Source organism: Cervus elaphus, chromosome 25 (genome assembly GCF_910594005.1).
Source record: "Cervus elaphus chromosome 25, mCerEla1.1, whole genome shotgun sequence".
NCBI classification, from domain to species: Eukaryota; Metazoa; Chordata; class Mammalia; order Artiodactyla; family Cervidae; genus Cervus; species Cervus elaphus.
Window position 1 is genome coordinate 39,721,596 of NC_057839.1, and position 13,220 is coordinate 39,734,815.

General features: G+C 40.2%; 1 protein-coding gene across 2 annotated transcripts in view; it reads right to left on the reverse strand.

Annotated features, from left to right (window-relative positions):
- The window catches only part of SLC1A3 (solute carrier family 1 member 3), a 79,220-nt gene that overhangs the window by 50,601 nt on the left and 15,399 nt on the right, over positions 1-13,220 (reverse strand). The window contains exon 3 of one of the 2 annotated variants that reach the window (XM_043887200.1): positions 4,330-4,467. In XM_043887200.1, the coding sequence (XP_043743135.1) occupies positions 4,330-4,467 (138 nt within the window). Of the gene's footprint in view, positions 1-3,883; positions 3,977-4,329; positions 4,468-13,220 lie in introns of those variants that run through there. The other variant, XM_043887201.1, reaches the window with a different exon arrangement.

Here is a 13,220-nt window from a genome sequence, read left to right on the forward strand (position 1 = left end):
CAGCTATGTCTGAGCAACCTGAAATGGAGTCTAACTATTATCTAGTGAATTTAATCAGGGTTAAATCAGTCAAACCAACTCATATTTCTGGCATGAAATATCTAGTCTGGTTGCCTATCTTGACCAAATCAATAGAAATTGGTGCCAGCTCCCCATTTTATTGTGTGGTATGTTGGCACAGATGTATTCCTTTTGTTCAAAAAAATAGGTACTTGAGTACAAATCTAGCCGTTAGGCTTTCTCCTGGCTTCTCTCTGGCAGCTTCTGGAATGCTAATACATACCAAGGATGTTAGGAAGGATTGAAATTTCAACTTTGAGAAAAGGAGAACATGGCTTACAGGGTCTCTAGTGCCACAATTCACCAAGAGAGATGTTCCAAGTGTGAAAATCTAACTTAAATTTCTCAGAGTTTAAATGGAATTAAAAACATACAGGACCAGGCTTCCCTGATGGCTCATTGGTCAAGAATCTGCCTGCCAGTGCAGGAGTTGCAGGTTAGATCCCTGCTCCGGGAAGATCCCACATGATGTGGAGCAACTAAGTCCGTGCGCCATAACTACCGACTCAGTGTTCTAGAGCCTGTGTACCACAACCACCGAAGCCCGCGCACTCGAGAGCCAGCGAGACACAGCCAATGAGCCTGTGCTCCAGGGCCCAGGGACTGCAGCTGCTGAGCCCACCTGCCAAAACTACTGAAGCTCATGCACCCTAGAGCCCATTCTCCACAAGAGAACCATCAACAATGAGAAACCTGCACTCTGCACCCAAGTTTTCTCCACAACTAGAGAAAAGCTGGTACAGCAACGATGACCCAGCACAGCCTAAAATATATTAATTAATTAATTAAACAAAAAACAACACACAGAACCTTCTAAAACAAAATGGCAAATGCAGGCAATGCAGTAAGGGTTTCATGCATTCCAAGTTATGCCTGCACAGGCCCTGGGACTTTTGAATTTAAAAGAGTGCTGAGTTCTCGTGTTCCTGATGGGTGCCGAAAAGGCCAGCATGGCCAGGACACAACATGTTTATAACACAGAAGATGGAGAGATTTTCCAACAGTTGCTTGTTTAGCAGACAATAAATGTGGTGTTCAGTAGCTGATTCCATGTTAAGTTAAGCTTTGACATGGAACTGCCAAGTGGAATAAGGCAACATATGAAACCCGGCGATAGGCTGATGCGTGCACAAGTCTATCAGTGCATTTGTTATAATTAATAGCACTGACACCGAAACCTGAGTTCCAGTATTTGGTGGCCCAAGTGTTGGACTGAGCCTGCAGATGTGCTTTGCTTGGCTTGTACCATTTTGTTCTGTTACCTATGTCAACGTTTAAAAAAATCTAGGTTCTGAACTTCCCTGGTGGTCCAGTGGTTAAGAATCTGCCTGTCCATGCAAGAGACATGGGTTCAATCCCTGGTCCAAGAAGATCCCACATGCTGTGGAGCAACTAAGCCTGTGTCCACAGCTACTCAGCCCATGCTCTAGAGCCTGTGCTTTGCAACAAGAGAAGCCATTGCAACGAGAAGCCTGCTCACTTCAACTAAAGAAAGTCTGTGCCCAGCAATAAAGACCCAGCACAGCCAAAAATAAATAAAATTTTTTTAAAAATCTAGGTTCTTATCAAGTATTGGATTTCTGGATTCTTTTGAAAAATTGGAAGATTTGGCCCTTATTGACACATGGCAACAATTGGATGGAGTTGACAGTTTTCAGGTCATAATCACATCCTTTCCTCCCTTTGTCTACACTGCTCTGCAGGGGGTCACTTTCCATTTATCGTCACACTCATCCCTGCTACCTCTCCCATTGAAGGGAAATATTTCCCTGTATCTACGACTCTTATCAAGTAGGAAAACAAAAAGGAGCCTGAAAGCGCAACTTCATATATAAAGATCCCTCACCTGCTTGGCCACTGGAGTCATTTGAGCTTGCTTTTCCATTCTAAAATATTGGGCCCTTACTTTGTCCTCTCCCAATACATTTTCCAGTAATGCTTCCCAACACACACAGAGATCCTCTTGTGTACGTGTAATTTGCAAAAGTCCCCAAAGGGGACCTCCTTATTTACACTGGATCACATCCTGCTTTGGTTTAGAATCACTGCACTTCAAATCATGAAAGAAATTCTTATTGAATCTATCATTCACTCCATTTGATCATAAGTGTCTAAATTATCATGTAGCTTAGAAATTATTCCTTTGAGACTAACACCTTGAAAAGATCTTTAGCAAACTTAATTATGTCCCTTGCCTTAACAATCCTAGAAAAGAACTGAGACTCTTTTAATGGTCCCAAGTGGTGGCATTCCCAACTTGCAATTAGGTTACCTTTTAAAGGTTCATTTTATACTTGTTGTTCACAGTTTAAAATTCCTTTCTCTTTAACACATATATCATAAATGTTGATAATTTCTCCAAAGTTGACACACAGTTTCTTTTAAACCAAGCAGAGGGACTGCCTCATAGTGTTGCTGGTTTTTTTTTTTTTTTCCCTGAAAAATTACTCAACCAAAGCTCTTATTCCAGCAACAAAGTTGATGTATTAAGTATAAGAAAACACTCCGGAGTTCTACTCCAAAGTAACTGTTAACTAGGATTGCTAAAGGGAACTAATATTTTCTCTAGTTGTACTGAACAAGGGCTTTCCTCTTTATAAAGGGTAACACAGTGGTTTTTTGTTTTTTTTTTTTTAAAAAGCACAATTACCAGAAAGCAGAAGCCTCTAAACACTGGCCTCACCATTGAAGAGAGAGCATAAAGGAACACAGGACCCCCAGTTTGCATCCAGGAAAACTGCAGGTACTCAATTCAGACTCCAGCCATAGGGTGGTGGGAAGGGACTCCCTGTTCCACTAAACAAAATGGCAGATGTGAGTTCTGTCCTCTGACTGCTTGCTCCAAGAACTTGCTTCTCAGAAAAATGGCAGCAAATGCATAATAAGGACGTGCCCTCACCTCAGTATGAATGTAGCTTCTCTGGTAAGAATCGTGGCTGGCTGTGATTACCTCTGGTCAGGAATGGGCCAGGCCAGTTTCAAAAACAAGTGTCCCAAATCATCCTGTCTAAATGACTGTTTTATGGGCAACTCGTCCTCCAATGGGAGCTTTATGTACATGCAATCACTTGTTTGAAGACCTGGGCAAGCAGAAGCCAGCAGAGATTTGCAAGGCATTGAGGAAAAAAAAAAGAAACTGACGTAGTTTCTGTTCCAAGTAATGGCCAGCCCTCCAGGGCATGAAGCAGTCAGAATCTTGCTTCAAGACTTTTGAGTTGTTCTATGAAGTTCTTTTTACACAGAGATCTTGAAAGGAGATTATAAACATCCTTACGAACTCCTGGGAGGTGAAAAGATGCTGAGAGCCAGCTCACAGAATGATCTGCCTAAGGGTGGACAGTAAGCCAAGGACGGAAAAGAAAACAGGGCTAGTAATACCTGAGGTCTGGGCTTGAGCTACAAACCCAGAAACCATCCTGCTGGGGGTAGTGTCTACGGATATTCCTTCTCCAAGTCAGAGATGTGCTGCGGGGAAAGAGAACAGTGGGCAGGGAGGAACGTACAGCAACATTTTTCTGAAACTTTTGGCTCTGTTCGTATTCACCAATCACATGTACTCTTAAACCATTTCCCATGCGGGCGTAAATCGTTATTTCGCGTTCATAGAGAATAAGAATCCTAGCCTGCCAAGCTTCCACGCCTCGACAATCCAAGTGTCAACTGCCAAAAGTGTCTGGATGGGGAAATCTCCCACCCCCTCCCCATTCTCCCACCAGCGTAAAAGGCAACGGGGGTGGGGGACAATGGAGAAGTCATGCGGGTTCACCAGGAAAAGATACAGTGTTGGTGGCAGTAGAATTGGTGAGTGTGTCGTGGGCATTACCTCTTGATGAGGCTTCCAAGAAGGCTCCCGCTCAAGTCGTGGTGGCTCTGAGAACAAGCATTCTTGCATCAATAGCTAATAGGCTGTCCAACCAGATGTTATCTGGGTGGGATAAGAGGGTGAGAAAACAGACCTGTTGTACGCTGTTGTCAACTACATCACTGTGGGCAGAGAAGGCTGGTGGTGTAGTGTCTAGCACGGTGCCTCTTTCGTAGCGAGGCAGACCAGATTACGTGGCGGTTCAAATCCGTTTCCTCTTGTGATTGGTAAAATACGAGAGTTATAATCATTCATGCATTACTGAAGCCTCCTTTCCATCATTTTGAAGGGACTTTTATTTTCTAGAACAGAGCATGCATCCAGCAGAAACCTAAAGCGTTTGTTTTTCTAAGCGATCTTTGGCAATAAGCACACATGAAAAAACAAAACAAAACTGCATAGGGTACCTGTGACAAGACTGGAGATGATGAGGGGTAACACCAGCATCTGTAGCATCCTCATCAGTAGCTCCCCAGGAAAAGAGAAGTACTTGACTTCCCGGTAGCTCATTCTGTATGGTCGGAGGGTAAATCCAAGGATTGTACCTGAAGGAAAAAGAAAAACGAGGAAAAAAAGTTGAGTCTTTTATTGAAACTGTAACAAGCCTACAAAAATATGCAAGAATTTGGCTGGTGATCATGCCTGTCTAACAAGAATCAATTTATTTAAGCAGCAAATATTTGTGCTGTTTTCCTGCAAGGGATGTTGCCTGTCTTTTCAACCATAATCTCAAAGGGTCTGGTGGAATTCAGGGCTTCAAATAGAAGTTAGAGAAAAAAATGTTCCTGGTCTTAGCCAATGAAAAATTTCTTTGTCTTACTTGCAACCAATTTTGACACGGCCCAGGACAAAGTTATAAAGACTGGGGCATATCTAGGAAACAAAGCATGTACCCATACATAAGGCAATATAGGGGGGAAAGGCTTATTATAGTCAAGTTCCTTAGTAACAACAGATGTTAGAACTGCTGACATAACCACTTATACAGGGTAGTGTAATTTTATTTTTTACAATTAAAAAAAAAAACTCCTCTTGCTCACACTGTGAATCCATTTTCATCATCCCCCTATCTACATACCACACTTTCTGTCTACGTGATCCTGATATTGCTTTGGCAACTATCCTGTAGTTGCTGGCAAGAGAAGATTTCAAAATTACCAGAGACTTTTCCCAAAAATCTTCCCTGAAAAACTTAGGGGATAGTAGGGGAGAGAGAAAGCAATTTTTCCCTTAATTTGATTCTGCTCCTGGAACTTTAAAAAATATCAAAATGAAGTACTCTGTGGTGCTCCGGTGGTTAAGAATCTGTCTGCCAATGCAGGGGACATGGGTTCAATCCTTGGTCCAGGAAGATTCCACATGCTGAGGGGCAGCTAAGCCTGTATACCACACCTACTGAGCCCACGCTTTAAGGTCCATGAGATGCAACTACTGAAGCCCGCACACCCAAGAGCCTGTGCTCTGCAATGAGAAGTACGCACATTGCAACTAGAGAGCAACCCCTGCTTGCCACAACTAGAGAAAGTCAAGCCAAGCAATGAAGACCCAGTGAAGCAAAAAATAAATAAATAGAATTTTAAAATATTTAATAACTTTATGTGGAAATCAAATTATGCATGATACCTTTGGAAATGTTTAGAAATTAACAAATGTAATGAATAAATTTACTCCCTCTCCCCTTTCCCTAATTAACTTTCCTTGACCCCTCAGTTCAGTTCAGTCGCTCAGTCGTGTTGGATTTTGTGACCACATCACGCCAGGCCTCCCTGTCCATCACCAACTTCTGGAGTTTACTCAAACTCATCTCCATTGAGTCGGTGATGCGATCCAACCATCTCATCCTCTGTCATCCCCTTCTCCTCCTGCCCTCAATCTTTCCCAGCATCAGGGTCTTTTCAAATGAGTCAGCTCTCTGCATCAGATGGCCAAAGGATTGGAGTTTCAGCCTCAACATCAATCCTTCCAATGACCACTTAGGACTGATCTCCTCTAGGATGGACTGATTGGATCTCCTTGCAGTCCAAGGGACTCTCAAGAGTCTTCTCCAACACCACAGTTCAAAAGCATTAGTCAGTACTCAGCTTTCTTTATAGTCCAACTCTCACATTTATACATGACCACTGGAAAAACCATAGCCTTGACTAGACGGACCTTTGTTGGCAAAGTAATGTCTCTGCTTTTTAACATGCTGTCTAGGTTAGTCATAGCTTTTCTTCCAAGGAGCAAGCATCTTTTAATTTCATGGCTGCAGTCACCATCTGCAGTGATTTTGGAGTCCAAAAAAATAAAGTCAGCCACTGTTTCCACTGTTTTGCCATCTATTTGCCATGAAGTGATGGGACCGGATGCCATGATCTTAGTTTTGTGACTGTTGAGTTTTAAGCCAACTTTTTCACTCTCATTTTTCACTTTCATCAAGAGGCTCTTTAGTTCTTCTTCACTTTCTGCCATGAGGGTGGTGTCATCTGCATATCTGAGGTTATTGATATTTCTCCCAGCAATCTTGATTCCAGCTTGTGCTTCCTCCAGCCCAGCGTTTCTCATGATGCGCTCTGCATATAAGTTAAATAAGCAGGGTGACAATATACAGCCTTAACATACTCCTTTTCCTATTTGGAACCAATCTGTTGCTCCATGTCCAGTTCTGACTGTTGCTTCCTGACTTGCATACAGATTTCTCAAGAGGCAGGTCAGATGGTCTGGGATTCTCATCTCTTTCAGAATTTTCCAGTTTATTGTGATCCACACAGTCAAAGGCTTTGGCACAGTCAATAAAGCAGAAATAAATGTTTTTCTGGAACTCTCTTGCTTTTTCGATCATCCAATGGATGCTGGCAATTTGATCTCTGGTTCCTCTGCCTTTTCTAAAACCAGCTGAACACCTGGAAGTTCATGGTTCATGTATTGCTGAAGCCTGGCTTGGAGAATTTTGAGCATTACTTGACTAGTGTGTGAGATGAGTGCAATTGTGCAATGGTTTGAACTTTCTTTAGCATTGCCTTTCTTTGGGATTGGAATGAAAACTGACCTTTTCCAGTCCTGTGGCCACTGATGAGTTTTCCAAATTTGCTGGCATATTGAGTGCAGCACTTTCACAGCATCATCTTTGAGGATCTGAAATAGCTCAGCTGGGATTCCATCACCTCCACTAGCTTTGTTCATAGTGATGCTTCCTAAGGCCCACTTGACTTCACATTCCAGAATGTCTGGCTCTAGGTGAGTGATCACACCATCGTGATTATCTGGGTTGTGAAGATCTTTTTTGTGCAGTTCTTCTGTGTATTCTTGCCACCTCTTCTTAATATCTTCTGCTTCTGTTAGGTCCATACCATTTCTGTCCTTTATTGAGCCCATCTTTGCATGAAATGTTCTCTTGGTATCTCTAATTTTCTTTAAGAGATCTCTAGTCTTTCTAGTTTTCCTCTATTTCTTTGCACTGATCACTAAGGAAGGCTTTCTTATCTCTCCTTGCTATCCTTTGGAACTCTGAATTCAAATGGGTATATCTTTCCTTTTCTCCTTTGCTTTTTGCTTCTCTTCACAGCTATTTGTAAGGCCTCCTCAGACAGCCATTTTGCCTTTTTGCATTCTTTTTCTTGGGGATGGTCTTCTGTACAATGTCTCCTGTCTCCTGTACAATGTCACGAACCTCTGTCCATAGTTCACCGGGCACTCTGTCTATCAGATCTAGTCCCTTAAATCTATTTCTCACTTCCACTGTATAATCGTAAGGGATTTGATTTAGATCATACCTGAATGGTCTAGTGGTTTTCCCTACTTTCTTCAATTTAAGTCTGAATTTGGCAATAAGGAGTTCATGATCTGAGCCACAGTCAGCTCCTGGTCTTGTTTTCGCTGACTGTATAGAGCTTCTCCATCATTGGCTGCAAAGAATATAATCAACCTGATTTTGGTGTTGACCATCTGGTGATGTCTATGTTGTAGAGTCTTCTCTTGTGTTGTTGGAAGAGGGTGTTTGCTAATCCTTGACCCCTAAAATGTGCTTATTCCATTATTATAAATATTTTCAAAAATCTTGCCCTGCTATTACTAAAACATGTGAGTTATAGAGAAGTACTGAGTAGTCTAGAGGCTAGAGGTTGGGGAAGTGAATACTGTGTGAACACAAGTTTTTCCAAAGGAAGCAAGCTTTCCTTTAAGGAAACTGAGCCATCCTAACTTCTTATGAAATGAGACACAAAGTTCATTTCAGTTGTTACTGCAACTTCCAATTTCAATTCTTGGATTCCAGCAACAATGAAGTATCCATTTGATTACACACTGTGATATCCCAATCATGAGCTGAATCTATGATAGCCCAATTATGAGCTGAATCTATGTTTACTAGAAAATCCAGCTGACCCAGTTTTCAAGACCTTCAGAAAAATATTTATTGCTTTAACAGTAACAGGTTTAAGGTAGAAAAGTCCAGGCAAAACTCTGCCTTTATTTGCTTTGCCATTTAAACAACAAATAGCTAATGCTATTGAGGTCTTATTATTTGCCAAACATTGCTGTTAAGTGCTTTGCCTGTATTTAGTCACTCAACTCTTTTGAGACCCCATAGACTGTAGCCTGCCAGGTTCCTCTGTCCATGGGGTTTTCCAGGCAAGAATACTAGAGTGGGTTGCCATTTCCTTCTTCCTTTGGGCTTGTATTAGTATATTTAATCCTCAAAAAAATCCCAGGACCTAGGTACTAATTTACCACCAATTTACTCACAGAGAAATTTAATCACAGTGAACTTAAAACATGCCCAATTCCAATAGCTCTTCCATATCAGAGTTTAAACAGTTACGGAAGTGGCAGAGCTGGGAGTTAAACCCAGGCATTTTGGACTCAGAGCTCACGTTCCTGACTACATTTCATTCTCCTGCCTCTTCGGTATGAAAGACAACCACTGTTAGTGCTTCTGTGAGTTTCCTCCCAGAATATTCCCAAACAGAGTGAAATATACTGAAATCATGAAGACAATACTTTTCCATATACTGTTACTTTAAACAACACTTTCAAGCCTCAAGATAAGAGATCTAATGATTGTATCAAAATGGATCTAATATTCTTTTTCTGTTTGCACTTTGTTGTTTCTCAATTTTTTACTTTATGGAAAACTCCATTATGAATATAAGAAGGCTGGTTTTTATCTAGCAATATTTTGCTTAGCGTGGTTCAGGGAAAGCGAACCTGTGCGTTAAAGAATCTGGCTACCAGGTGGGAAGAGGAGGGGAATAGGTGGGAGAGATTAAGATGTATAAACTTGCAGTTACAAAATAGATGAGTCATGGGTATGAAATGTACAGTGTGGGGTAATATAGTCAATAATTATATAATGTCTTGGTAGAATGACAAATAGTAACTAGGCTTATCATGAGGATCATTTTTAAATGTAGGGAAATACTAAATCACTGTGTTATACACCAGGAACTAACATAGTGTTGCAGGTCAATCACACTTCAAAAACAAACCCATAGAAAATGAGATCAGAATTGTGGTTACATGAGGCAGGGTGTGGGCGGAAGGAGAATTAGAGGAAGGTGGTCAAAAGCTACAAACTTCCAGTCATGAGACAAAGAAATACTAGAGATGTAATGGACAACATGATAAATTAACACTGCTGTACTTATATACGAAAACTGTTAAAAGGATAAATCTTGAGTTATCACAGGAAAAAGATTTTTCTATTTCTTCAGTTTTTGTATCTGTAAGATAATGGATGCTCACCAAACTTATTGTGATAATTATTTCATGATGGAAGGAGGTCAAACCAGTCAATCCTAAAGGAAATCAGTCCTGAATATTCACTGGAAGTACTGATGCTGAAGCTCTAATACTTGGGCCACCTGATGTGAAGAGCTGACTCACTAGAAAAGACCCTGATGCTAAGAAAGACTGAAGGCAGGAGGAGAGGGGGACGACAGAGGATGAGACAGTTGGATGGCATCACCGACTCAATGGATATGAGTTTGAGCAAACTTTGCGAGACTATGAAGGACAGGGAAGCCTTGTGTGCTGCAGTCCATGGGGTTGCAAAGAGTCAGACACGACTGAGTGACTGAACAACAATAAGTCAAATTATTGTCTTGTACATCTTTGTGGGGGGTTATGGGTCCAAGCTGTGTGGCTTGTGAGATCTTTGTTTCCTGACCAGAGACTGAATCCTGTCTCTCAGCAGTGAAAGCTCAGAGTCCTAACCATTGGGCAGCCAGGGAATTCCCACACTGTATATCTTAAACTTATATGGTACTGTATGTCAATTATATCTCAATAAAACTGGAAGAAAATAAAGCATATGACTACCTCAATTCATGCTATCAATCTGCTTTCTCAATGGGTTGGCTCAGCAGTTTAATTCATTAGTGAATTGAGATGGCTTATTTCCTATACCTCTAGGAATGGAGCATTATAAAAAATTGTTTAAAAGAAGCAAAATTTTTGAATGAGAGGAGAAAAGAGTATGTATATTTGTTTTCTTTTGAACTTAGTTAATACTTAGTGATCTTGACCATTCCCTTAATTGTATTTTCATCAAGCATTTATTAACTTTTGACAGTTCAAGAGTTTATGTATGTGTGTGTATATCTGGTATATATTCTTTATGTAGTACAGATAATTACTCTCTGCCTATACTTAAAATGACATTTGCTATAACTACTTTCCTAATTTACTTGCCATATATTATTATTTAAAATATACAGGTATTCTACTTTATAAAACGATGTCTACACATCTTTTTTATTATATGATCTCTTCAAGAGTTATAAACTTTAATTTCCCTCCCAAGTTTGAGAAATCTTTAATACATTTTTCCTTTTTTGATAATTTGCTTGGTTTTAAAATATTGAACCTTTAATCTTCCTGGAACTTGATTTCGGGTAAAGGATTTGACTTCAATTTTCATTGTGCATTATTTGATATAGCAGTATTAATAGCAGATAGGAATTATAAAAACCTCTGGTTATATGTTTTTTTCCTACTTGTTCATGTAAAGGTTGTTACTAATTTAAATGCTTTATAAGTATATAAATAAATAAATATTTAAAATTTTTACCTTACTTCCAAATCAAATTTACGCTGGTATTGATTATGTTTTGTGACTTTTGTTTAAGTGCATTTAAACACTGGTCATTCAATTATAACAAAAAATATGCACAGTAAACATGAGAAACTCACTTTGGTCTTCTGGAATTTGACCATACCAAGCTAGTAGGAATTTTAGATATCCTTCAAGCAACACTTTAAGAATAAGCTTGACTTTAAAAGTTCATTTATAAATTCATGTATTTACTAATGTATTGATACAACAATATTTCCAAGGGTAGGTAGGATCCTGCCTAGTTCAGAAAATTTAAATTATAATTTAGAAAAAACTTGGCAAGATAGCTTCTCTACTTATGATACAGGTTCTGAGAGCAAGAGACAAGCTAGTGTAGATGAAAGAAGGGATTATTCTTTCTAAATATTAGGTACATTTGATCCCACTCCCCAAAGTCCAACCATTGCCAACTCTGATTCTACTCCCCTCTCAATAACCACTTCAGCTGTATCCAGCCTCCTTCTTTCTGAGTGCTCCGTATACTTTCTCTTCCATTTAGCCTGCCTAAAGACAGTTCTCAAATGCACCTGACCTCTGGGTCTTCAAGCATCTCTAAATCATAGAAGCAACTGAGTACTAAGCTTTGATCTGCTGAAGATGCTGTAGAGGTACCCAGCACATCTTGGAACCTTCCACAGGTCCTCTGACTTGCTGAGGGTCCTACTGTATGGTTACTAGTATCAAGTCACTTTTTAAAATGGTTACACCAAGTCCTTTTTCATAGATTTAACTAAACTTAAATAGAATTTATTCATTAAAGTAGCTTGCCTTTTCCTTCCAGGGCACATATTTTAATCCTTGGAAACCATCAGTACACAAAGGTAGGAAAGACATGAAAAGAAACATACTTCAGATTCTCTCGCTTAATGATATCAGACTTTAGCACGTGCAAGATGCCACGTTCTCACAAGCACAGATACCATGGAGACCAAGACTAGCACTACCTATATTTCAGATGAAGAACCGGTCATCGACAAGGTCGGTAAACTGCCAAAACCACAAACCTGTGTAGGTAGATCACCTTATGAGTGGTCAAGTTCTTCAAGGTCAGTTGAGTGACTGAGCTGGACTTCACACCCAACTTCACAGCCCAGATCATCACCCACTACGCTGTACTCAGGGCCTCTCAACAGTCATGTCACTGGAGGGTTTGGGGGAGAATGGATACATGTGTCTATATGGCTGAGTACTTTTGCTGTTCAACTGAAACTATCACAACATTGTTAATCGGCTATACCCCAATACAAAATTTTTTTGGTGTTAAAAAAATAGTCATGACACTACTTTAAGGGCAATATTTTATCTACCTTTTCATTCTATTTTGAATTAGGTTAACTAATTAGGTTAAATATGGAGCTTAAGTTGAGGACAGATTTCATTGAATTAACGAAGTTAACATCTAGCTGTTTTCAATTCATTTGTTACATGAAAAAACAAAAGACAATTTTTTTTTCAGCTTTCTGCTGGAACAGGCAGTTAGAGGTAAAGCCAGAGTGATGAGGTTAGCCAGCGATCAACATCAAAATCAAGAGGAAATGGTCTGCATGCAAAGATGGCTTTTGGGGGGTAAGCAATTCAGATTTCTGATCACAGAAATGAAGCCCTCTCTGAAACATGTTCTCACAGCCTGATGCATAGATGTCTCAGTGCCCTCTCCACCGTCCTTCTGACTTGTTAGCAGGAGAGGGATAGGGGAGCCTGTTTCCCTTCGGTAAAGCAGCTCAATGCCTCTGCAGAGCTGGGTTCCATTAGCGGGCACTTACTTAAGCACATTGATCCATATTCCCAGAATTAATAGAGACCTTTCTGGCCACCAGATCTTTAGCGCAAAAGAACAGACACTTTATTATTGATTACTCTGCAGAAATAACAATAAAAACCAGAAGAACTTCCTAACAGGACTGGTCAGACCTAAAGCAAAGTTTGCAAAGTTGGCATCTTGGTGACACTATGTAATACACAGATGTCATGGGAAACGTCAAGATCACTCATTCTCAGCCAGTAGGCTTATAGCACTCCTGTTTTGGTATTTTAACAAGATTTCTAGAATCTAGGAAATACATTAGCAAAAATGTTTACAGGGATGAAAACTAACTATAGATAGTTAATTGCTATGAACAAAGATGCATTTTCAAAAATATTCAACTCTTTCTCTTAACGTGTAAAGCACAAGAAGGGAGTCCTTCAGGGGCTCACTGTTCTCCC